General features: G+C 44.1%; 2 protein-coding genes across 3 annotated transcripts in view; one reads left to right on the top strand and one right to left on the bottom strand.

The window, feature by feature from the left end:
- The window catches only part of LOC121327935 (E3 ubiquitin-protein ligase HERC2-like), a 71730-nt gene extending 56296 nt beyond the window's left edge, over positions 1–15434 (bottom strand). For both annotated transcript variants that reach the window (XM_041272292.1, XM_041272293.1), the window contains exons 1-13: positions 15337–15434; positions 14284–14393; positions 12181–12274; positions 9347–9478; positions 6096–6318; positions 5046–5146; positions 3863–4004; positions 3392–3502; positions 2299–2470; positions 1899–2072; positions 1206–1394; positions 933–1084; positions 357–514 (exon numbers count right to left, since the gene is read on the bottom strand). In XM_041272292.1, coding sequence (XP_041128226.1) covers positions 357–514; positions 933–1084; positions 1206–1394; positions 1899–2072; positions 2299–2470; positions 3392–3502; positions 3863–4004; positions 5046–5146; positions 6096–6318; positions 9347–9478; positions 12181–12274; positions 14284–14355 — 1720 coding nt within the window. In that variant the 5' untranslated portion in view covers positions 14356–14393; positions 15337–15434. The remainder of the gene's footprint in view (positions 1–356; positions 515–932; positions 1085–1205; positions 1395–1898; positions 2073–2298; positions 2471–3391; positions 3503–3862; positions 4005–5045; positions 5147–6095; positions 6319–9346; positions 9479–12180; positions 12275–14283; positions 14394–15336) is intronic.
- Positions 15435–16945: 1511 nt separating this feature from the next.
- Positions 16946–22389, top strand: LOC121327488 (magnesium transporter NIPA1-like). Its single transcript, XM_041271559.1, has 4 exons — positions 16946–16967; positions 20260–20350; positions 20602–20762; positions 21691–22389. Exons 1-4 carry the CDS (start codon positions 16946–16948, stop codon positions 22188–22190), a joined length of 774 nt encoding a protein of 257 aa, XP_041127493.1. The 3' UTR covers positions 22191–22389.
- Positions 22390–26664: the final 4275 nt, after the last annotated feature.

The raw sequence follows: 26664 nt of genomic DNA, 5'->3' as shown, positions 1-26664 counted from the left end.
AATACCTTATAACCCTATGGTGAACACAGACATTACTGTATTTGTGAATACTGTAGACCCCTTTTATAAGAGTTTTATGTTACAGAATCACTGTTCTTGGTATTTCATGTAATAAGATACCTTATTCCCAATTTATCAGGGACAATATGAAAGTGCTCCATGAAAAACACATGCTTTATTGTGTAGAAGAGTCTGATGGAACAAGACATGCTGTCAAAAAAATAATCAGCATTTTCAAATAAATATATAAATAAATTTCCAAACATTTTGTTTTTCAAGCTATGCATGCAACCTGGCAGGCGAGTGTCATAACAACGTGGTGTTCACGTGTGTTGTATGAAGCCTGCTGACAGTACCGTGTCCCAGTCTGCCGTAGTTCCCTCTCCCCCAGGTGTACAGCTCTCCATCCACAGTAATAGCAGCACTGTAGGTACTCCCACATGCAATGTGAACTACTTGCTTTCCACTCTGCTTTCCAGAAAAAGCAGCGATCACCGTCGGCTCTTCCAAGTACCTGCAGAAAAAGAGGAATCAGAGCCGACAACCATCCCAGCTCAAAACAGCAGGTAAAAAACTGATACTGAACTGTCTTATCCAAGGAGGAGTCCGGTCTGTCACAAACTAAGGGCTTCATTTTTAAAGTGGATTTTAAGCAAATTTACATCAATTTATCTCAATTGCAAAAGTAAAAATCTTGTTTTCTTGCTTTACTTGTTGTGTGACAGGATAAATGGGAACTGCAATGAAAAAGAAAAAACTCTGGAAAAGCACAAATATTAACAGTTAAACCAGACCTGTGATGACAAAAACTGTCTTAGCAACATGTAACAGCCACTTCTTTAACATAAGGTCTGTTCCACAGGTTGGCACTGAAAATAAAAACCAGGCAGTAGAGAGCTAAACGATTCTGGAGAAACCCGAATGGTACGTACGCGGTATCTCCATGTCCCAGCCGACCTCCATCTCCACAGCCCCAAGAGAAGACCTCTCCAGCAGACGACAAAGCCAGGTAGTGCTGCCCATCGGGGTGGGCTGCGATTCTCAGGATCTTCTTTGAAGCAAGACCCTGAACCAACACCGGCGCCTTGAACAAGCATGGATCCAAAGGTAAAGGCTAACTTAACAGCACTGGGATGAAGTTACAATCAGGGGGAAATGACAAAGTAACAAAGCACACAATTAAAGGTTAAATACAAGACACTCACCAAGGAATCGCTCTTGTAGTTTTGATTATAGACTCCTCCATTCCTCGATAAGATGAGGAAGCCTTTCTCAGAGCAGACGATCTGGGTAACTCCCAGGTTTGCTAGAGCTTTACATTGGACAGGACTGCTGACATTGACATGAGGTTTCCATCCCACCATGCCCCAAGCGATCACCTCCTGCAATGAGCCCTGAAAAAGCCATGCGGTGCATTAACCAGACACAACCACAACGCATCCCGACAAGAAAACGTGCTGCCTGTTTATAGAGGCAGCATGTGCAGCTCAAGCTTTCTATCTTATACATGTCTGCCAACAGAGCCTGGAAGGAATCTAAAATACTGATCCTTAGCCAATGGCCCAGCCTAGGGAGTCTCAGCCTGGGTTAGCAGGGCACCTTGGAGGCAATGGCCAACCTAGGGAGTCTCTGTCTGGGTTAACTGGGCACCTGCACAAAGCTGCATAGCAAATCAATGACAAGCTTTTTTATTTTATTTTGTTATTTTGCATGCAGCGGCAATAGAATACCTGTCATATCCCAAACTCCTACAGGGTAGAGATCGGAAGAAAGAAAACCACAGCGAGACAGGGTCGGTATATATCTAGCTCTTTTACCATTTTTAAAGCAGTTTTTATATTAAAACTACTTTTAGTGGACATGAACCCGGGACAGATGAAGCATGCTTATTCCTTTACCTTGTGTGATGTTGGAGAGCTGCATTGCGGTGGGATGCAGGGTGCTGCCAGGCGATCGAGGTGAGCCATGACTACCACCGCAGTTTGCCGCAGGTCTATAGCCAGGTCATTGTCCTGGGGTAAAGTCAGATACCGGAGAAAGCTCTCATTTGGGCTCAGGGGTGATGTCAGGATCTGAGGAAGAACAACAAGAAATCGCAGGGAAAGAACCAGTGTCAATCATATTTTAACAAGGAGGGAGATAGGAACACAGTCCTAATGACAAGGACACCACAGCTCTTCCGTTTTCCATGCATATTGTATGATGGGGACGCTGCAAGCAGCATCTGAGCCAGCCACCACCTGTTCTACAGTGCAGGAGGATTCTTAATGAGCTAGAGTGAGACTGCCAGCTACAAACCTGCACCTCCTCCTCGGTGCTGGGGGAGTCTTTGCAGCAGTGTATGTTCTGAAACCTCTGCAAGAGAGGCAGGAGAGGAGCGCTGGTGCCCCGGGCAGATCTTTCATTATCCGTCTCCCTCGATCCACTGTCCCACAGCTGAAGCAGCAACAAGACCGCAGACAGTAGCTGACTGCAAGAGAAACAGAGAGTTAATAATTCTATAGCCACAGTATAAACTCTCAGCAACCTACCGTAGGATAAAAACAATGTGCCAGTGAAACAGTACATTTTCACTGGACAACACCAGTAACAGAACTTCACTGAAAGAATCACAGCAAACAGCAGTGTACAGGACCAGCTGTAAAAGGAGGCACTTTGCAATTGTATACAAAAAAAACTAAAAGTTTTCTTGATCACAGGATGCAGTGCTGCTGGTTATTCCTAGGGCAACAAAAGCAACACGGGAGGAGGAAGGGCTTTTTCTTGCAGAGCTCCTAAATTATGGAATGCTCTGCCTTCGTTTATCAGGGAAGCTGGGACCGTTACAGTTTTCAAGTCAAGACTAAAAACACACATAAAATGGCTTTCTTATCTTAGTGAGTTTTAATGTAACTTTAAAATTGCTGCTTTTGTATGATGTGTGTACTGCTATTTAATTATGTTATTTAAATGGTCTGACTGTGGCAGCTGTATGTGTGATGTGCTATACAAATGCATTGTGGTTTGTTCTTATTTTTCTGCTATGTACTGTACAGTGCTTTGTGATACTTTTGTATTTAAAAAGTGCAACATAAATGCAATAAATAAATAAATAAATGCAAGTAAAACTGTAGATGTGACGTGCACATTCAATAACTTGTGCTAAAGAATGCCAGACCAATCTTCATCACAACTGGATAAGCATGTCTAGAGATACAAGTACACCTCTAAAGTGGATGTTCTTCCAGAAGCGGTTCAGGTTTTTATTAACCACCCAGCTGAGGTTCATTATAGGCAGCCTGTATATATTTCTAAATCTCCATTCCTGTCATCTGTCATGTTGGAACAGCTGCTGAGAGAGTTAGGACAGTCATTATCAGTACAGTCATTTTAAAAAGACTTTCTCCAATACCTTAGCGTCCCCCTCTGCACGGAGAGCTCCAGAAGGATTGCTAGTGCCAAATGCTGGTCCTGGAGTGGAATGTTTCCTGCCCCTTTGGTACTTGAAGCTCCATGAACATCGCTGCTTAAAACAGAGACATAATCAGTTTGCATTAAGCAATTTTAAATACTGGGCTTAATCTTTGAGAATTACAGCTTTTGACTTCTCAAACAAGAGCTAATAGAGTTTATTTTCACTTTTTCTAGAGACCCAAGTCTTTTGCAATCACAAACATCAGGAAAGACACCTAAATGCAATAACACAGAACCCTGGAACACTAGTCACTGCAGATAAGTAGGTTGGATGTCTTCCCCTACACAAGAGAAACACGTGCATTTATCATGCTGGACATCCAGTTCACAAGGTGGCATGTGTTTCATCTTCTCCGCTGTAGCTGTGGCAACTGTAGCCCCTATCAGTCTTGCAATCTGTACCACTGACCTTAGGAATTTGGTTGCTCTCTCCACCACCTCCAGCCACACGGAAGACACTGTTCCCTCATCGAACAGAGACGCCTCGGGGAGAGCGCGAAGTGCATCCAGAGACTCCTGCAGCAACTCGCTGCACAGGTCTGCGTCCTCACCTGACCACCAGAGGCAAGCGCAAGTTTAATGCTTTTTCAGCAGCAGCAGTCCATTACTCCACATAACCAAGAGATACAAGGTCACAACTGGCCTTGGACTGAATGATGGCTCCAGGTGCGCAGTTTTGGGGAAAACAATGAAGCCTTATTACATTCACAACCACTAAAAACATGAAGCACAGAGCGCACCCTTATTTCACCAAGTTCATTGTGCCAAGTGTTTGAACAGCTTTACTTATGTACAGCCTGCACTCATTAAGAAAACACTTCTCATTACACTCAGTCTTGCACTTCGAGTCTTGAATGCAAGCACAAGTTTAACCATACTAACGAAACCCCCTTCTTCACACATTCTGATGGACGAGTCTCACAACACTGTCATGGCGTGCTAATGCATTACTGTGCCCTATTCCTTCACAAATAAACCAGAAGGACTTTCTTTAAATAACTCCTGTGAATAGGGGTCCACAGCTGGATCACACCACAGCCACGTGCTCCGTCTCTGACCTGAATCTTCTTGAAAGCAGTTTGTGCAAAGCATTACCTCAACCCTGCTGTCTCCTGCATGACTTCCCTCTGTGATCCAAATGCACATTCTGGAACTCGCTTACCACTCCACAAACACATTATTTTTCTCTTTCAAAATCATTTCTGGTGACTGATTTGATTATTTTATAACATGCAGTATTCTGAGAATATTTTTAATGGTGTTTTGGTAACCTTACTTATTAATATATATTTTTTTTTAAAGAGAATATAAAACATTAGCAATAAATAATATTATTTTATTAATAAAAGACAATATATAATACAGAATAAAGGAAAATAACTGGGCAAGCAGACTGTGATGCCTAAAGGTTTAAACAGAAAGGAATGCTGATTGTTACATCATTAACTACGTAGTAAACGACATCACAAACACATTAACAAACAGAAATAAGCAAGTGCAGTTACCACGGCATCAAAAGCCTCTCTGTTCCTCTCAAAGCTCTGTACGCAACGAGGTCAGCGGGAAGTGGAATTGGATTGAAAGCAGCTTACCTGACCTCCATGCTCTCCGAAGGAATGCGAACGCAAAGGAAAGTGCTGCTCTGGACCCCACTCTGGCCAGCCCCTCTACACCCTTTCCAACCGGGCGGGCGCTGCAATCAGGCAAGAGAAGCCCCGTCAGCGTTCATGTAGGAGATCCTGTACACTCATCCTCTCATCTCCCTCTATGTAAAGGTGTAGCAAGGTAGTGCTCCAAACCAATCAAACTAAATTCCCTTCCCACCATGGCGTGCATCTAACTGCAGTGGATTACCAGTATGAGGCTGATTAAAGTCCTTTTGCACAGAGAACATAACTGTCACACGTAACTATACGCCCTTACAGCTACAGGCAGCCAATGGCTTCATATTACGTATGTAACTGAGTTTGGGAAATGTGGTCTGAAACTAGCTTATTGCACTGCTTTCCTCTCACTCGCATTTATATACATACATATATACATATATGGCACTGCACTGCTAACTTGAATAAATTGTAGGTAAAAATACATAAATATTAAGCTTCCACTACCGAAACCTGGCACACAGGATCTCGTGATTTATACACAAGCCAAGCTGGTAGGAGTTCTACATATTAGCCAGTGGTACAAACCACTTCTAGGCAGCAGCCTGGTAATCCCTCTCTATAGGTGAACCTTGATTGAAAGAAAAGAACACAGTTCAAATCACTTAGGCTAGCTGATCTGACTTATTCAATGCCACACCATATGAAACCACAGAGCCACGTGTGTGCTAGCCTGCTAAGTGCTGGAAGTGCTTTGTGAAACCAGCCCCTGGTCATTATTATTCCCTCCTCATTTACTGCTGGAAATGCTCTGTGAAACCAGCCCCTGGTCGTTCCCATTCCCCTCCTCGTTTACTGCTAGAAATGCTTTGTGAAACCAGCCCCTGGTCGTTCCCATTCCCCTCCTCGTTTACTGCTAGAAATGCTTTGTGAAACCAGCCCCTGGTCGTTCCCATTCCCTCCTCGTTTACTGCTAGAAATGCTCTGTGAAACCAGCCCCTGGTCATTCCCATTCCCTCCTCATTTACTGCCCAATACCTTTTCTTGTCTGCGGCAGGTAAAGGCACACTGGCGGAACTCTTCCATCTGGCTTTAAACTTGTCGTGGCGAACGCTGCAGCTCAGTGCCATCAGATAGCGCTCCAGGATAACCAGCCTCTGCCTCAGTCGCACCGCTGATAGGGTGGTTTTGGCAGTGCGGCCGGCCAATTTCTGCTGGTCATCCACCAGTACATGCAAGCAGTCTTTCAGCTCATTCACATCTGTAAGGGGAAAAAGTAGTAAGAGCTCAACAGCTGTTTATGCAACAGGGAAAAAAAAAAAAAAAAAAAAAACATAGTGTATAGGGAGGAACTAAACAATCACCTGAAAATAAAGGGGTGCTACAGTGAATCACAGATCATTTAAAATGGACAGAGATGTATTTAGCAGGGATAAAAAAAAAAGAAAGCTCTGACGCAAGGGTTCCCAATCTATCCATGAAGAGAACAATATGTGCTCTGTAGTTAGGCAGTGGAAATGTACAGAAAGCTTTATTCAGAAGAAGATTAGCCTTTTAAAACATACAATATAAATACATCATAGGCTACTACAGTATATTAAACCCACACCATGCCTCACTAAGTTCTCCTCCAAGGTGTCTGTGATTTTAATTTATGACTCATGGAGTCAGCAAGTAAACCAAGGAAAAAAAAAAAAAAAAAAAAAAAAAAAACACAACACAGAACATGCATTCAGCCCTGGCTTGCACCTTTTGCATCTTTCTTACCATGCACGAGAGCAAAAGGAAACTTTGTGGAAATAGCCAAGTTTTTGTTCTGTTTATTCCCTGAACAGTTCCCTGAATGCTGTCAATGAAGCTGCTCAGTGTGTCCCTCCCCCTTACTGATGAGGTCTCGTAAACCATTCTGATGTCAGCGTCGTGTACCATGTGACACTGCAGTGTGTAACGTACAGGAGAATAACTTCGCTGGCAGCTTCTAATCTCATCCCAGGCACTCCTCCTGCTGGAAACAAACCGCTCAAGCACCTGAGATCAATGAAGCGCTCCTACAGGCAATGCATTGCGTTCCTGGAGCTTCATCAGGGCTATTCTGTGCTAGTACCAGGAACCAGCACTCTACAAACAGCTGGATAATCTGTGGCACGTTCAGATCTACCCCAATGTCAAAACACAACTCAAACAGATCACATTTAAACATATAACCTTTTACCGAGATGAATGTTAAAGAAACATGAAGTATTGCACAACGGGTTTTATGAGTGAGCACAGACACAACCACATCGAATAAATAGGAGTCAATGAAGTCAAACTGAATCAATTGAGACACAAGTAGTGACACTCCGCAATTAGGCAGATAATTACACATTGCAACTGAAGTACATCACTACTCTATTTTTTGATGTGTACCTACTGTACCACTCAGTGAAAGATGACAGATTTTGAAAAAGGCAAATCTGTCCCATCTAGTAAAATGTGAGTAATGTGTTTCTAAGAGCACCGTTCCTATGATACGGCCCTTTTGCACAAGCTATCCATAACCATAAGCATACACAACATTGTAAAACTGAGCTGCTTCTGGTACTCCATGCCAAAGTATAAAAATAGTCTTCTAATGGACTGTCTGGATCCAACATGTTCCTAGGTATAGGTTTCAAACTAAATGAGCAATCTACTGACAGCACAGTAGGTCTAAATGGAGGGGACAACAGAAAAGCCAGAATCATCCGATTAACTTAGTGCAAGCGCCCTGGCATATGGATGAACAGTTACTCTTGAAGATGTACCCTGGTAACAGCAGTTACTTCACATGGACATTCCATCAGTTCCACGTTCTTTGTGGACTGCACTAACTTTACATTCACAGGCAAAGGGGCTACTGACTCGGGGTATCTGTGAAAATGAAACCAGCTTTCCTTCTACACCTTGCCAGTCGGCTGCTTGCATGGACTGTATTCTCCAAAAGCAACGATGTACAAAACACAAAACATATCCTCAAAACAACCAGGATACTCTCTACACAAGTACAGCAGCTACGTCTTGTTGCAAGAACAGATCTGCTCCCTTTAAATCTCTCTGTTGACATTATTAAATTTGGCAGGCATCATGTGTTTCTTTAACCTACAACTCAGTTGCTAGGAAGCTATTTTTATCCACGCTGAGCGTGCTAAGAACGGTTGCAAAATAAATACTGGGTGACAAAATGTAGTTGGAGCCAAGCCGTGTGGATTTCTCTTCCTGGAACTTTGCTTAACGGCTGAGAATACCTTCCCAGAGGTAACACCTTGGCTCCAGCTCAGGATGTCCATTACCAACCCGCCCTGAGAAATTCAGTTATTTTCCATTCGACTCGAGATAGAGTTACAGAGGCAGGTTCCAGATGTCAGCCAGTCACTGAAAATTCCTGCTCTTATCCCAGGGATCTGACTAAAATTCCTGCTCTTATCCCAGGGATCTGGCGAAATGTTAAGATGGAACATACATAACAGCAGAATCCAGGGGGAACCAAACAAACCCAGCAATACAAAAACTATGGAACACCCAGAGTACTGAAACCTGTTCTTTATAATTACTCTATTTCTTCTTTATACTGTACACACACACAAGCCTTTTACAGATACTTTGCCAAACCTTTTCTCTGAGCAAAGCAATCAGACTGATCAGGGAGACCAGTGATAACTGGCTGAGTTTAATACCTGGTCAGATCCAGAGTAACAACAATTGTGTGCTTTATCAAGAAAAATCACAAAGATAAACTTTACATCACTGTCTGAGGTTGTGAAACCAACCTAAAGCTTCTCTCCAGGCAATCTGTATAAGAAAACCCTTACATACTTTCAACTTGTGCCATCATAAACTTTAAAGCTGACATTGAGAATACTCTAAATTACGGCATACTTGTGTAAACGGTGTGTACATTTGTGGACCAGTCTAAACGAGGTGACGATTTAAGTAAAGCGTAGAGGGCATAAGAAAAAGGGGAAATTATATATTTGGATGTCTAACAAGCTCTTTGAGAATTTGATGTTCGAGAACATACAGTAATAAATAACCAATCAGCCTGGTCAGATCCCTTGGCATAAAGCACCACAACTCAGAAACGATCCCTACTGTGAGCAAGAGACTTCAGGAATGTGCACTACCCCCAGTCCTACTGTTCCAGCCTGTAATTTGTAAGTAATGTTTTGTTATTAAATGTTTTATTTTCCCGAAGCAATGCAGCTAGAACCCTGCTGGTAGACAGACCGCTGTCCTGCTATCACACCCTCCCATTTCTAAGAATGTCATACCTGGCTGTCTACCCCAGTCCCATGTCTCTATAATGGAGTGATGGACAGATGCTGCTGCCTCCTCTTCCTCCTTCTTCTCTTTGTCATTTGACTCGTCCTTCTTCTGGCTGCTGAGACAGTCTCCGTTGTCCTCTGGAAAAGCAAGCGAAGCCCGTTTAAATGACGAGGGAGGAGGGTTAGCCAGAGGAGGGTTCACTGGTAGGATGTGGAATGACATATACTCACAAGGGTAAGTGTCTGGAGGCAAAATGAAAACGGGACTTGGCTGGGGTTACAGTATAGTCACTGATCCCATAAAATAACTCCTTTCATAGCCAAGACAGAGGGGTATGATTGGTGTTTTAGACAGATCACCAGACAATGTGATCTAATGGTTACAGTGCAGTCCCTCTGTCGTCTATGTTATCCAGCTCAACAGAAGCAGGACTCCATTCACACTTTTTTTTTGTCTCAGTCCTAAAATTGTAGGGGATGCAAAACTTTTGAACATCACTGTATAATACTGCAGAGCAGCCCTGTCCTCTATGTACAGTTGGCATTGCCCCTATAATTAGAGTTCTCGTATTGTCAGAGCAGCTTAGCATATAGTACAACTGACCTACTGCACATGAAGAGATTAAACAGGAAGCAACAGCAATTTATAATCTTTAGGTTTTATATTTGGAATTTCAGTGGATCCGAAAACACAATTTTTTTTATTTGTATCTTTTAAATGAGCACATGAAATGGGGAGCAGTGAATTGTTGCTGGTGTTAATGCTGTGAAAGAATAAAAGCCACTAATCTTTCCCATCAGTTACATGAATGACGGGGCACATTTATAATACAATGCTTCAAAACTAGAGGAGCAGAACTTGGTCAGGGTCATTCTCGACAAATCACCCAACAGGTTACACCCTTCCATCTCTGAATCACACCGAACTGGCTTCTTAGGGTTGCTTCAGGCAAGCAAGATCAAATTTACATTTAGATCAATCAGGTCAAGGGTCAAAAGTTATAGAAAAGTCAAAATGTGGCTGATGGGCACCCCCTTAACATGAACCAACCTTTACTCAAACGGTCTGTGCTACAGACTTGTGGGAGGTGTTATTTTATTGGCAATCAGGTAGCAAATTCAAAAATACATTTGAAAGAAAATAAAGGAAATTACAGCTTAACAATTTTTAACCTTTGAACTTGGGGTGAAACCCCAAAAATTACAATCTCATAAAATTACCAACGAAAGGTCAAGGTCTCGGCCTCGTCTGTGCAAATTTTCTGGAAGGTATTATTTTTGGTTTTCTTTGAAAAAATAAAAACCTAACCTGCCCTTTTTCTTTTCAAAGGTCAAATGTTAAAAACTTTGAGGTGTAACTTCCTTTTGTTTTCTTTCACATGAGTTTTATGCCATTTGTGAATGTGGAAAAGGGGTTGGGAATAACCAAAAAATATTGAACACGTGAAAACAGGGAGCCGTGAAGATGTTGCTACAGTAGAGGCTGTCGAGGTGCACACTGCCAGCCCGACTGAGGCTGTCAAGGTGCACACTGCCAGCAAGACTGAGGCTGTCAAGGTGCACACTGCCAGCCAGACTGAGGCCGTCGAGGTGCACGCTGCCAGCCAGACTGAGGCCGTCGAGGTGCACGCTGCCAGCCAGACTGAGGCCGTCGAGGTGCACGCTGCCAGCCAGACTGAGGCTGTCGAGGTGTGCAGGAGGCTGTCGAGGTGCACGCTGCCAGCCAGACTGAGGCTGTCGAAGTGCACACTGCCAGCCTGACTGAGGCCATCGAGGTGCACACTGCCAGCCTGACTGAGGCCGTCGAGGTGTGCGGGAGGCTGTCGAGGTGCACACTGCCAGCCTGACTGAGGCTGTCGAGGTGCACACTGCCAGCCTGACTGAGGCTGTCGAGGTGCACACTGCCAGCCTGACTGAGGCTGTCGAGGTGCACACTGCCAGCCTGACTGAGGCTGTCGAGGTGTGTGGGAGGCTATTGAGGTGCACACTGCCAGCCAGACTGAGGCTGTCGAAGTGCACACTGCCAGCCTGACTGAGGCTGTCGAGGTGCACACTGCCAGCCTGACTGAGGCCGTCGAGGTGTGCGGGAGGCTGTCGAGGTGTGCGGGAGGCTGTCGAGGTGCATGCTGCCAGCCTGACTGAGGCCGTCGAGGTGTGCGGGAGGCTGTCGAGGTGCACGCTGCCAGCCTGACTGAGGCTGTCGAGGTGCACGCTGCCAGCCTGACTGAGGCTGTCGAGGTGCACGCTGCCAGCCTGACTGAGGCTGTCGAGGTGTGCGGGAGGCTGTTGAGGTGTACACTGCCAGCCTGACTGACACGCGCTTCTCTCCTCATGAATACGACACGAACAGCCTCTATTCTGCTGCACGGCCAGTGCATCTATTCATGCAAAAGGCAACAATGCAGAATAATTCAGTCAGATCCCCACAGTGGAATCTCTCTGGTAGTATCTATATCCCTGAGCAGTTATTTTAGGAAGTTGTTAAACGTGAACTACGTGTTTCAAACTTTTAAAACCTTTTAAAAGCAATGACTAAGACATGCAGAACGTAAATCTCTTTACAGAGAATAAAAAGAGAAGCGGCCCTACCAGTGGAACAGATGGGTTTCGGCAATGGCCTTTCTTTAAATGAATAGCACATATAGTACTGGATTTGTAATGTGTTTATTACCCCAGCATGTCTTTCTTAACAAAGTCTTAAGAGTCTGTGCACTCGGTGGGGTTTTGCATGGTAAATAAAAGTGTCCAGCATATTTTGGAAATCTCAGTTGTCAATGTGAAACGGGCCAAATCACTAGGACTCACAGCAATACTTTCATAAACGTTAAGAAGAAGTTCACCTGCTTGTGCCGACTCCTCCCCATTGCAGGTAATTTCTCCATCTTTGACCATCTCATTCCACAGCTCACACAAGCCACCTAGAGAGAATGCACGCTGGAAACAAGGGAACATATATTACTATCCAGCAAGAAGCAGAGCAAAGAGTGCTGCCTGTGCAAAGGAACTATTAAAAAATAAAAGACCATTCCTTAATGTATTGAGTGATTGTTAAGGTTACTTAAATAATGCTATCTTTAATTTAATCAGATGCAACCTTTGTCCTCTACTCTGGGGAAACGGAGCCCAATCACGTTTTAATTTACTCATGAGGATGAGCTAGTTTATGTAGAGATTGTAATACATGTGTTTTGTGTTCAATGTGGATTTTACTCAACTTTGTAAAACTGTTATTAAAGCTCTAGCGAGCTGCTAAATGCACTGAATTCCTACGAATCTTCTCTATATAAATGATCCAATGCACACACACTTAACGCATTGCAGTTAAAACGTCCTTACAATATGAATCTAGAGTATGGTACTGTGAACATGCTGAAAGCTGTGCCATAGAATACACACAACCTGTAGAACCAAGGGGAATCCCCACACACCCGTGCTCTATGTAGTGAAGAGAACTGAGGATTAGAACCAAATGCAATGGGACATGTTAATAGGTTATATCTGTACACAAAATGTGGGAAACAATTGTAGAAAGAACAGCACAGGTTTTAAATGATAATCTTAATCCAGTAAACACAGCATCTTAGAGCAGCACTTCGAGACCCCTAATCGCGCAGCACGAACAGCAGCGCTTCAACAAGACCTCAATCCAGTATACACAGGACGAAGAACAGCACTTCAAGGAGACCCCAATCCAGTAAACACAGCACGAAGAGAAGCGCTTCAATGAGACTCCCAATCGCACAGCACGAAGAGCAGCGCTTCGAGACCCTCAATCCAGTAAACACAGGATGAAGAGCAGTGCTTCAATAAGACCCCCAATCACACAGCACGATGAACAGAGCTTCAATGAGACCCCCAATCACACAGCACAAAGAGCAGCACTTCAACTAGACCCCCAATCACACAGCACAAAGAGCAGCGCTTCAACTACACCCCCAATCCAGTAAACACAGGACAAAGAGCAGTGCTTCAACGAGACCCCCAATCACACAGTACAAAGAGCAGCGCTTCAACTAGACCCCCAATCCACTACACAGCACGAAGAGCAGCGCTTCAACGTAAAACATTTAAAGAATCCGAAAATTGCTATTGCCAATGGCTATATGGTTTCCAGCTTTCAATGATTTCAAATGTCATAATAAACATAACAGACTGAGACAAACACACCAAGCACATCCAAGTTGAACTGTCAACCAAATGTTACACAATGCACCCTTCAGATTAAGTACCAGTGTACAGCACATCCTTGAGCAATACTGGATGAAATGTTTTGCAAAGCAAAGGTCCATCTACACACATGGAGCTGCTGACTTGGGCTGTGAACTTTTGACGGTTCAGGAAATGGAGGCCTGGCATCAAACTCTTCTTCTATGAATAGCATTCACAGCTCGAGTATTGTACAGAACCAGCCAAGGCCGCCTGGCACAGCAAGAGCTCTCCCAGCAACGCAAGTGCTTCCCCTTGGCCAGGGTATCTGAGGAGTGGCACCAGTGCACTAAAACTAGCTTCCTGGGATGCACTCCGTAGCCTGGAACTGCAGATGTAAAGTTCTCTTAACATTAAGCATGCACTTTCACTGCAGAAAAGAGAAACTTAAAGGATAAAAATGTCCACCCTGTGTGGGGGTGATTAGGGATTTAATACAAAAAGAAATAAAACACTGCTCTTCCAAACGCATCAACCACAGTGAAGGAAACCCCTCATTTCAACCTGCTTTTTCGCTCAAATGTTTTTCTTTCCTAAAAAAAAGCAAGTTCAAAGCACCGTGCAATCCATGCCTAGTAAGCAAACGCCTCCACAAGACATTGATGATTGAGACCTCTAGACAAGGTGACGCCTCCACAAGAAATTGATGATTGAGACCTCTAGACAAGGTGACCCAGCCGTCTTACATCACAGCACATTTTCTTTACATTGTATCATCTACTTTCAAACCTTCTTACCTGCAAATCCGTCTTCAGCCACTTGGAATCAAACCTGGCCTGAGGATTCAGGGAGAGGTGCGGAGAAGGCATGGTTCCCTGTGCTCTCCGGGCTGCAGGAGCAGCCAGTCCTGGCCAGAGGAAATGAGAGACATTAACATGCTGTAGGCTTTTGGTAATAGCTGGATCACATGAACGATGCTCATCACCCACGCTTTCGAATCTAGACAATAGTAACCCTGTGTTACAGTCGAACGTTTTGCAACGGGAAGTATACAAATTGAGACTGAAAAATAATGCTTACACGTTTAAACAAAAAGGGTGTTTCCGGTTTACCATTGCTATGGTTCAGACAGCATGGACTTCAATCTGTTCTGAAAAAATTAAATCCTCTGGGCCTTTTGAAAGTACTGGTTTAACAATGCACATTTACAGCAGAACAACACAATACAGCAGTACTGCACACCCGCTTTTAAAACTACAGCTATATGCAATTGGGAGTGTCGTAGGGACATTCTGAACTAACAAGGACTGTCTTACAGCATGTCAATTATCGGACCTTTTCTGTCCAAAGCAACACACCCCATGAGATGACGTAAGATACACCTAGTATCCCCTAGATAGCAAAATAAAAACACTAAACGTAGGCTCAAATATGTTCGTTACAAATCCTTTCTCTTAGAATACGCTCGTTAAAACATTTGCCTATTGTTATTAGCTCCATTTGCCCATATGATGTCGTTGGACGTGTTACTGTTAGCAACCAATACAATGTCCCATCAGGGTCAAATATTATACGTCGCATAAACCGTCCACAGGAACTAAGGAGACAGCACCGCACCGTGTAGGCGGAATACAAAAAAAAAAAAACAAAAAACTATCTGCATGATTTGCCGGTTTCTTTTATTACAGAATTGACCAACACCGTGTTAATTCTGCATTCAGCGCGGACTGCAGCAGCTACTTACTGTCTGTATAGACAACCCTGCCACAAACAGAAAACGAAACCCCTGCACACTCGACATTAGCATCGTTGTAATCGCTCTTCTTACTGTAAAACACGGTTATGCTCACCTGATAAAATCGGTTTCTCCTTTTCCTGCCTCACAGTTACCAGCTCCGCTGCATACTAATGCCATCCATTTTGGACCATGATTGACATTCCTGTTCGCCAAATGACTTTGCATTTGTCGCCGATGACGACATATTGGTCGTCAAAGGGGCGGGACGGGGCATCGGGGCGTCCCTCGGGGTTGGTTGACTGAGCGGTGATCCGCAGGGTTTATATGTACACCTTTGCCGTCGATCCTTCGTGAAACTACATGAGCAGTTATTGTGCGTATGTTGCATGTAAATCACATCAAAACCTTACTGCTCTAACTGACATTAGATGTGCTGATTCAGTGACGCGATTTACCTTTTTGAAATCTTTGTCAAATACCTACCGAATCGCTCCATTTAATTTTACACACCAAGAAGCGCGATCTCACACACAGTCACAAGAAATTTAAGTGTTGCAGCAATTTATGGGAAAACTGGCTTTCGTATTTTCGTATTTTAAGCGCTACCTCTTCTGTTTCAAACGCAAGCTGTACGGGAGACCTGCTGTTGTGCAACCGATGCCCATTTAAACTAGACGTCACTGAAAATGTAAAGGGCCAGGGATGATAATGTATGTGTTTATTTCAGGAACATAACATATAGCAGGTGTTGCTGGCACCAAGGCAGCTGATTGCGCTGCTGACAGGAGCTGCACAACACATTCCCAACATAGCCGCCCATTTCACTTTGTCTACATTAAGCCAATAGAAGTATTCTTCTCGCGTATCCTGCACGTTAAACTAGTGACAACAGTCTTTTTGGGCTGCTGCCAGCAGTTTTTCTACTGGTTTTAATCACTCCGTTAACATATTTGTATTTCATTAATAGACTTAAACGTGTTTCTTTATATATATATATATAGAGAGAGAGAGAGAGAGAGAGAGAGAGAGAGAGAGAGAGAGAGAGAGAGAGAGAGAGAGAGAGAGAGGGGGGGGGGGGGGGGGGGGTTAATTGTGCTGTCAGCAACACATAACACATAAACATGTACAATAAACTTGCCATTTTGTTCAGTATAATTTCCCCGAACCTTATCTAACCAGCTTGTATATACAAGCGAATGTGTGTGTGTGTGTGTATAGTTCAGTGTGCCGTCACCTAAAACAGATCAACGCAGATTCTTCACATAATGCTGCCTTGATTACTGCATTCAGCATATTCATACCGTTCGTTTTAGGACTTTTTAAGGGAGAAAAGACATCAGATCCCAGGTTGTGTTTCGCTATGTTCTGGTATGCTAAGAAAAAAGAGAATGAAACCACGCGTGTTTTTCATTTGCTTGTTCCATTGATTACCAGCAGAGGGCGCTCGATGGAAACGAGTCCATTTTTTTAAAGCAGACCAAGCCCAGCCTTCCTGCTTGTGTCGTTCTACACATTAGCATCGTTCTTATCGTGAGCTGCTTCATGCGTTCAGAGCAAGAATGAACCTCCGTAGAAAATACAGCTGTTATTTCAGGGGTGTATAGTGGACGCCTGTGAAACGTATATTTAGTGTGTGGAATAGCCTAATAGCGTGAATTACCTGTGTACTGTTAATAATAATAATAATAATAATAATAATAATAAATACGAACGCTTGTAGGATGACTTTAGAAGCGAAGGACAGTACCGGCAATTCGTTTTCTGCTGCTGGTTTATGCATTGCTGTGCTGTCCAGTTTTGTCAATGGATCAACGTTTGACTTACAGAAGAAGGAGATATTACAAGAAAAGTTTATTTTGCCTATGTAATGCCTCATTATTGATTGTCTCCGATGATTAAAAAAAAAAAAAAAAAAAAAAAGAAAACTACCGACCTTAAAACTGTGTGTCGATTCACGAGACAAATCAAATACTACTGTAGTATAGAGGTACTTGAAATTCTAATTGTCCAGCTACCAAAAAACATGATCTTAATACTAATGCCTGAACGTTTCATAGTGCAAGACAGAACTGGCCAACCGGTTCATCGGCAAGACAGGCACTCTCACAAGCTTGAGCTGCGCGCCTGTATTTCCCAAATAAACCTAACGCAACACAAAAATATACCTGCTTCGAGCCGGCGCAGACTGCAATAACACTTTACCAAGCGACTGGATTGATTAAACCTCTTCACAGAGATGAAACACCTCCGGAACAATCTAACCGGAACCAATGTCTTTGTTTTACTTCAATATGAACTCTTTCACAACTCTGATCTTTCAGATAGCCGGGATTGCTGCTGACATGGCATAGTGTTTAAAGCATTTCCCTTAAGAAAACATTGTTCACAGTGTAGGGATAACCCTACAAGAGCATTGACAGAGTAATGAAGATGCACAGCACACACCCGCATAGTGTTTACATTGTTGCACATTTGAACAGTCTCTGTTGAGACATTTATGCAGGAATACGCAGATGTGATTTTTAAACTTTAAAACAGAATTCATTTATGAGGCACTTCATCTTTAAGTTATGTTCCTGGTAGAAATACTGGTATTGCAGTGTGGAGAAGGTTAGTGAAGCTGCAACATCTAATAGTTTTGAAACAGAATGACATGTGTTATGACCCAGCTGTAATTAACAGACCACTTGCAATGAAAAGCAGTTTCAAACTGGGTGATTTCAGCCTCTTTTCTCAGGATCCAGTGTGCGCTCCTGAAACTTGGGAATGTCTAGTAATTCACTAAACTCTGTCATTGCATCTTCATTGGAGTTTCATACCTAACTGAATGCGTGTGGTGGAGTGGAACGCTAGCAAGTGAGTACTGGTTCGTTTACTCTTCAGTTAATGTGGCAGGGCGTAGACGCTGTGTGTGGTTCAGTTACTCTTCAGTTACTGTGGCGGTGCGTAGACGCTGTGTGTGGTTCAGTTACTCTTCAGTTAATGTGGCAGGGCGTAGACGCTGTGTGTGGTTCAGTTACTCTTCAGTTAATGTGGCAGGGCGTAGACGCTGTGTGTGGTTCAGTTACTCTTCAGTTAATGTGGCAGGGCGTAGACGCTGTGTGTGGTTCAGTTACTCTTCAGTTAATGTGGCGGCGCGTAGACGCTGTGTGTGGTTCAGTTACTCTTCAGTTAATGTGGCGGCGCGTAGACGCTGTGTGTGGTTCAGTTACTCTTCAGTTAATGTGGCGGCGCGTAGACGCTGTGTGTGGTTCAGTTACTCTTCAGTTAATGTGGCGGCGCGTAGACGCTGTGTGTGGTTCAGTTACTCTTCAGTTAATGTGGCAGGGCGTAGACGCTGTGTGTGGTTCAGTTACTCTTCAGTTAATGTAGGGCGTAGACGCTGTGTGTGGTTCAGTTACTCTTCAGTTAATGTGGCTGTGTGTGGCGTAGACGCTGTGTGTGGTTCAGTTACTCTTCAGTTAATGTGGCGGCGCGTAGACGCTGTGTGTGGTTCAGTTACTCTTCAGTTAATGTGGCAGGGCGTAGACGCTGTGTGTGGTTCAGTTACTCTTCAGTTAATGTGGCAGGGCGTAGACGCTGTGTGTGGTTCAGTTACTCTTCAGTTAATGTGGCAGGGCGTAGACGCTGTGTGTGGTTCAGTTACTCTTCAGTTAATGTGGCAGGGCGTAGACGCTGTGTGTGGTTCAGTTACTCTTCAGTTAATGTGGCGGGCGTAGACGCTGTGTGTGGTTCAGTTACTCTTCAGTTAATGTGGCAGGGCGTAGACGCTGTGTGTGGTTCAGTTACTCTTCAGTTAATGTGGCAGGGCGTAGACGCTGTGTGTGGTTCAGTTACTCTTCAGTTAATGTGGCAGGGCGTAGACGCTGTGTGTGGTTCAGTTACTCTTCAGTTAATGTGGCGGCGCGTAGACGCTGTGTGTGGTTCAGTTACTCTTCAGTTAATGTGGCGGCGCGTAGACGCTGTGTGTGGTTCAGTTACTCTTCAGTTAATGTGGCGGCGCGTAGACGCTGTGTGTGGTTCAGTTACTCTTCAGTTAATGTGGCGGCGCGTAGACGCTGTGTGTGGTTCAGGTTAATGTGGCGCGTAGACGCTGTGTGTGGTTCAGTTACTCTTCAGTTAATGTGGCGGCGCGTAGACGCTGTGTGTGGTTCAGTTACTCTTCAGTTAATGTGGCGGCGCGTAGACGCTGTGTGTGGTTCAGTTACTCTTCAGTTAATGTGGCGGCGCGTAGACGCTGTGTGTGGTTCAGTTACTCTTCAGTTAATGTGGCGGCGCGTAGACGCTGTGTGTGGTTCAGTTACTCTTCAGTTAATGTGGCGGCGCGTAGACGCTGTGTGTGGTTCAGTTACTCTTCAGTTAATGTGGCGGCGCGTAGACGCTGTGTGTGGTTCAGTTACTCTTCAGTTAATGTGGCGGCGCGTAGACGCTGTGTGTGGTTCAGTTACTCTTCAGTTAATGTGGCGGCGCGTAGACGCTGTGTGTGGTTCAGTTACTCTTCAGTTAATGTGGCGGCGCGTAGACGCTGTGTGTGGTTCAGTTACTCTTCAGTTAATGTGGCAGGGCGTAGACGCTGTGTGTGGTTCAGTTACTCTTCAGTTAATGTGGCGGCGCGTAGACGCTGTGTGTGGTTCAGTTACTCTTCAGTTAATGTGGCGGCGCGTAGACGCTGTGTGTGGTTCAGTTACTCTTCAGTTAATGTGGCGGCGCGTAGACGCTGTGTGTTTCTAAACTTCATCTTCATCAAGGACGTGCTCTTCATTGTTACTGGTGTTAATTGGTCAGACAGTGCTGGTCCGACGCCCGTCGAGTCTGGACAGGGTCCTCCCAGGGTTCAGTACCCTGATGATATCTAATGCTTTGGTTGACAGTGGGAATGGCTTGACGTTGGGAACCTGTTGATCCTCAGTCACCACAGTTAGGTTTGGCTAGTGGCCAGAGGCTTTACTGTAAATCTTATGGTATAAATTGTTAATGTCTGTGAGCTGGAGGAAGCCTGTGTGTTTCCAACAAGCCTTGTGTTCTTTTTAAACAGTGGCTCTGGGCCAGGCAGGGAATTTCCTGGCATACAACATGGCTCCAGCTGCTTTAGTCACACCCCTTGGAGCGCTCGGGGTCCCCTTTGGGTAAGTCACAAGCCTCAGTTTGGTTTCCTGGATCCCAATTGGACAAGCCTTTGCATATAGAACCCTCACAGCATTGCCTACATTGAGGTTTAGAATCAGGCCTAGAGGAATTACAGCAGTAGATATTTGCTTTGAACGCTTCAGTTAACTATTGTGTCAGAGTTCTTGAACTATTGAAACAAGACACCTGTTGCTTACCTTATAGTAGCTCACATGAAGGAAATACATAAAGAGTCTGGTATTTCTCTTAGGTCTCTCTTGGCTTCCTACTTGCTGCAGGAGAATCTCAATGTTCTTGGGAAGCCGGGCTATGTGTTAAGCTGCACAGGTGCTGCTGTTCTGATTATCCACACTCCGAAGTCTGAGAGTGGGAGCTCAAGGGTGGAGCTGGAAGAGAAGCTTGGAGATCCAGGTACGGTACAATTCAAACAGCACCGCAGAAACACGCAATCGTTCCACAGGCGTTGCAGACAGTGCCTTCCTCAGGGGGAATGATTCAGACTGCAAGTTGTGTGATTGTTATGTTATAGGAGGATTAAGTGTAAACAGCAACCAGCATTAGGATTATTATAAAAATGACCAGCATACACCCCTAGTGCTTTTTAAATGTATAATGGCCTCACTACAGACATTCTAACTTGGTCAGAAAGTGCCCCAGGGGTAAAATGTGCTAGTGACTTTATTAAGCATGTCAAATATCCATAAGTGCAGAAATAGTAATAAAAAAAACTAGATCATTGCCATCAAGTTAATGTGTAAAAAGGTGAAAGGTTTTTTATCTGGATAAGCAAGTTGTTGGTAAAAGACATGGACAGCCATTAAACTCTTCAAATGGGGACACTGGCCCTGAATATCAGTGTGAAAACTCGCTGTCTCCGTCTGTTTGAACCCGACTCTTAGTCTGAAGGTTGTTTCCATCATAAAATGAAACCCTTTTCTGCTGTTTTCTGACAGGTAGAATGGGTGCAATTTACATAAAGGTGGTGGAATAACTATTCAATATTTCAATGAGAAACCTGTATGTTAATGACACCAGACAATGAGATTACTGCACCATTCATTGTGTTATGGGCGGAATGAAATGAGATCCTAGTTTGAAGACTAGATCTAGGAATCCGGTTTTGATTTCACTTCTGTGTGCAGCCTGGGCGTTTGTTGGAATATGAGATGCTATTGGTTCTTCGTGGAACAGATGGCACCTGTAATGTATCTGTGGACCATTGCCACAGTTGCATGGGTAGTTCCCACATTACAGAGCAGCCAATTAAGTGTTACTAAATGCTAATAATGTGCAGTAAATGTGAACTCCCTTGTAACCGGCTCTCGGCTCTCTTCTGCAGTGTTCCTCGGCTACCTCTGTGTCGTCCTGCTGCTGCTGCTGATCATGTGGGTCACTCCTGTGCACGGCCCCACTAACATGGTCTACAGCACTATCTGTTCCTTACTGGGCACGGTGAAGCTGCCCAGTAGCAAAGGCCTAGGGCTGGCTGCTCAGGACGTGTTCATTGGGGACCCCTCCAATCAGAGAGCCCTGTATCTCTTGGGGCTGCTATTGGTCACCCTGGCATCCAGTGTCCTCATCCAGTTCACCTACACTAACAAAGCGTTGGAGCACTTCGACAGCTCTGTGATCGGGGCCGTTTACTACGTGACGTTCACCACTCTCGTCACATTGGCCACATCCATTCTCTTCAGGGAATGGAGTGAAATGGGTGCTGTGGACAGCCTTGGCATGGTGTGTGGCTTCGTCACAGTGTCTGTGGGAATCGTTCTTCAAGTATTCAAGGAATTCACTTGGAGTTGGAGTGATGTAAAGAAAGCTCCTCGTAAGAAAGACTGAACACTTGCAGTACCCGCTTCTCCAGTGGTGCAAACACTTTTACCATGTTTTTATTCATTGTTTTTTATCATTGCACATTGTTTGCACACCTAATATGTACCAGAGGCACAATAGAGGATCCAAATACTGTATCTTGCACAGCACTGACTAAACAAATTTAACTATGCTATACTGTAACCATTTTTGTGTTTGTTTTTTTTTGGGGGGGGTATTTTGTTAATAGCTATGTTTAAAGCATATAATTTCTCTAGTGTTTTGTGGTCAGATTTATAATACGTTTAAAATGATAGCTATTTGTTAGGCTTGAAAAAAAAGCGTTCAAGCAGGTTAAAATCTCTTGAGAAAAGCTCATGGTACTGTATGTAATATATTTAAAGTGAAGGGATTAAAATGGTCTGTGTCGTAGCCATCCTCAATTATTCAGCAATACAGATGAAACAGCCTTGATAACTGACCTCAGAAACAGTGTCCTTCAGTTGAACCCTGCTCAGGAGTATAAAATCCCCAGTGACTGGGAAACAGTGGCGGCGGTCGTCTGCTCTGTGCTGATCTGGAAAACCACTGCAATGAAACTTGCTGTTAACGTTAATAACACTGGTGGGAGGGTGTGTGTTACTGGCATGTGCTGTGGCTTGTTTAAAATAAGCTGTCTCTGCAGGGAGAGTTGCAGGACTCTTAGGAATGGACTGCATGATAATGAGCTCTCTACTCAACACTTGATTGGATGAGAGGGACTTTAAGAGAATTGAAAGACGTTTCAACAATGGTCTCTAACGGGACCTGTTATCCTGCCAATCTTAACAGCAGCAATTGATTTGTAACCTAAAACAATGGCCAGCCTTCATTGCACTGCAAATCAGGAAATGGGGGCCAGCCTTCATTGCACTGCAAATCCGGAAATGGGGGCCAGCCTTCATTGCACTGCAAATCAGAGGAAACAAGGATCAGCCTTCATTGCACTGCAAATCAGGAAATGGGGACCAGCCTTCATTGCACTGCAAATCAGAGGAAACGGGGGCCAGCCTTCATTGCACTGCAAATCAGGAAATAGGGGCCAGCCTTCATTGCACTGCAAATCAGAGGAAACGGGCCAGCCTTCATTGCACTGCAAATCAGGAAATAGGGGCCAGCCTTCATTGCACTGCAAATCAGGAAATAGGGGCCAGTCTTCATTGCACTGCAAATCAGGAAATGGGGACCAGCCTTCGTTGCACTGCAAATCAGGAAATGGGGGCCAGCCTTCATTGCACTGCAAATCAGGGGAAACTGGGGCCAGCCTTCATTGCACTGCAAATCAGAGGAAACGGGGGCCAGCCTTCATTGCACTGCAAATCAGGGGAAACTAAGTCAACTGTGCACACTGCTTTAGTAGGAGAATAGGGTAATAGGGTAGATTTCAACTGAAAGAGCAGCACACAGTCACTCTATTGTTCTGGGTACACAGCCTGCTTTTTGTTGAACTGGCTGGCACTGTATTTAACACATGCTTATCTCTGAAACCCACGTATAGCACGGTGGCATGTTCTTTTTTTCTTACAAAGCACAAAGCAACAGTGCTGCTGTCATATGGGACTACCATTTCCTAACTTTTAGGACTGTGACTTTAGACTCAATCCAAGACAGCAACCCACAGTGTGTGGGAGTGAGGGCTGTGATCTTGTGTATGCTGCTGTTTTCTTTTAGATAATAAACAGTAATTAAAACCTCATTGTCAACTGCTCACTATTTACTGCATGTCCTTCCAACAGCACAGACTGCCAAGACTGGGAACACATTGAAGAATGCTACACTGGTCTTGGAAGTCACAATAGAAAAGATTAAATGAAAAACAGTCATTGTGCATTGGTAATTAAAAGTAGTATATTTGGTATATCTTGTTCAATCTGTCGAATGTGAAGATGAGGTGTTTATCTACTCAAGAATTGATTCAGCAAGCAAGGGAGAGCGCTTTCACCAAACCCCATTGATTCAGCAAGCAAGGGACAGCGCTTTCACCAAACCCCATTGATTCAGCAAGCAAGGGACAGTGCTTTCACCAAACCCCATTGATTCAGCAAGCAAGGGAGAGCGCTTTCACCAAACCCCATTGATTCAGCAAGCAAGGGACAGCGCTTTCACCACACCCCATTGATTCAGCAAGCAAGGGACAGTGCTTTCACCACACCCCATTGATTCAGCAAGCAAGGGACAGTGCTTTCACCACACCCCATTGATTCAGCAAGCAAGGGACAGCGCTTTCACCAAACCCCATTGATTCAGCAAGCAAGGGACAGTTCAGCAAGCAAGGGACAGTGCTTTCACCACACCCCATTGATTCAGCAAGCAAGGGACAGTGCTTTCACCACACCCCATTGATTCAGCAAGCAAGGGACAGTGCTTTCACCACACCCCATTGATTCAGCAAGCAAGGGACAGATTGCTTTCACCACACCCCATTGATTCAGCAAGCAAGGGAGAGCGCTTTCACCAAACCCCATTGATTCAGCAAGCAAGGGACAGTGCTTTCACCACACCCCATTGATTCAGCAAGCAAGGGACAGTGCTTTCACCACACCCCATTGATTCAGCAAGCAAGGGAGAGCGCTTTCACCAAACCCCATTGATTCAGCAAGCAAGGGACAGTGCTTTCACCACACCCCATTGATTCAGCAAGCAAGGGACAGTGCTTTCATCACACCCACAGCTATATTAAGATGGCAGCTATTACCACAGCATGTAAACCTGAATATTGTTATTATTATTTAGCATTTTATTTGGTGAAGTTAATAAGGGGGCAGGGAATGTGTAATGCAGAGGGGGTCTTTGGGGTGTTTTCTTAACGGCAATAGGTTAATGACACATGTGGGCTCCAGTGAAGTCATGTGATATCTTCCCAGCTGGGGGCAAAGGAAGACGTGGCTGAGGATAGTGGGTATGCTCTTGTGCTAATTAAATATTTAGTGTAACTTTAAACTTATCTGTAGAGTTCTTGATCCTATATTATATTATTAATGTGAGTGTCTACTTCTAAGGGAAGAATAACCCTGTGAAATTACCACCTCGTTCACAAAGGGTACACTGTAGAGCTTCAAAGCACTTGCAAACTACAGAACAATATCAAAGCAAATAACATACTGAAAAACATTCACAACTAGCAAACAGTCATTCAAACGGAGCAGTGGGCAGAAAGAACATTGTAACCCTAGAGCATAAATAAGAATCAATATATTGGCACCTGCTGAATATATTGGATCGTGTCAAAAACACGATCCAGGTTTTCATGAAACACTTCCGTCAGCTGTATGTCACTAATATACCTGAACACTGCAAACTGCTAAGAGTAGTCTGCAATCCTTTCTCTCTTGCCTGAGACCTTTTCACCAGAAGCCAAGCGTGTCATCTTTCCTCTTTGTCTTGTGTGCCGCAGGTCTCTTAGTTGTTTGCATGTTAACAGTACTTGAACTCTTTCAACACTGCAAAAAGAATTCAAGGAGCAGCAATGCTCTTATTTCCGGGTTGTTATTGACTCATTTAGAATGGGGTTAATCTTATAGGCGCCATTCCTTTAAAATAAACGAGTCTGTCATGAAATGTAGGCAATTTATCTTTTTATGGTTTATTTTACAGGTAATGTTTCTCAAGATTGCAGAGAATTATGGACTTTGATAGCAGCATCTTATTATTTAACTAAAGAGCTGCCAAAACAATGGGTGTATAAAACAAAGTTAAAGAAAAGTGAATGGCTACAAATCTGCCTGAAATCAATGCTATTGAAATCAATGAATATTATCAGAACCAGGCCTGTGTCAATCTAACCCCCTAATCCATGTGAATATTATCAGAACCAGGCCTGTGTCAGTCTAACCCCCTAATCCATGTGAATATTATCAGAACCAGGCCTGTGTCAATCTAACCCCCTAATCCATGTGGATATTATCAGAACCAGACCTGTGTCAATCTAACCCCCTAATCCATGTGAATATTATCAGAACAAGGCCTGTGTCAGTCTAACCCCCTAATCCATGTGAATATTATCAGAACCAGGCCTGTGTCAAGCTAACCCCCTAATCCATGTGAATATTATCAGAACCAGGCCTGTGTCAATCTAACCCCCTAATCCATGTGAATATTATCAGAACCAGGCCTGTGTCAGTCTAACCCCCTAATCCATGTGAATATTATCAGAACCAGGCCTGTGTCAGTCTAACCCCCTAATCCATGTGAATATTATCAGAACCAGGCCTGTGTCAATCTAACCCCCTAATCCATGTGGATATTATCAGAACCAGGCCTGTGTCAATCTAACCCCCTAATCCATGTGAATATTATCAGAACCAGGCCTGTGTCAATCTAACCCCCTAATCCATGTGAATATTATCAGAACCAGGCCTGTGTCAGTCTAACCCCCTAATCCATGTGAATATTATCAGAACCAGGCCTGTGTCAATCTAACCCCCTAATCCATGTGAATATTATCAGAACCAGGCCTGTGTCA

The sequence above is a fragment of the Polyodon spathula genome, chromosome 15 (assembly GCF_017654505.1).
Source record: "Polyodon spathula isolate WHYD16114869_AA chromosome 15, ASM1765450v1, whole genome shotgun sequence".
Taxonomy (NCBI): domain Eukaryota; kingdom Metazoa; phylum Chordata; class Actinopteri; order Acipenseriformes; family Polyodontidae; genus Polyodon; species Polyodon spathula.
The sequence above is the reverse complement of the archived record's forward strand: the minus strand, read 5'-3'. Positions and strand labels throughout refer to the sequence as shown.

What these genes read in the sequence shown, in the direction of transcription:
- LOC121327488 (XM_041271559.1), top strand. Translation starts at nt 16,946, where the DNA reads ATGACTTTAGAAGCGAAGGACA. An exon ending in GACTTTAGAAGCGAAGGACA is followed by an intron (nt 16,968 to 20,259) that starts GTACCGGCAATT and finishes CTTTTTAAACAG; the next exon opens with TGGCTCTGGGCCAGGCAGGG. An exon ending in GCGCTCGGGGTCCCCTTTGG is followed by an intron (nt 20,351 to 20,601) that starts GTAAGTCACAAG and finishes TATTTCTCTTAG; the next exon opens with GTCTCTCTTGGCTTCCTACT.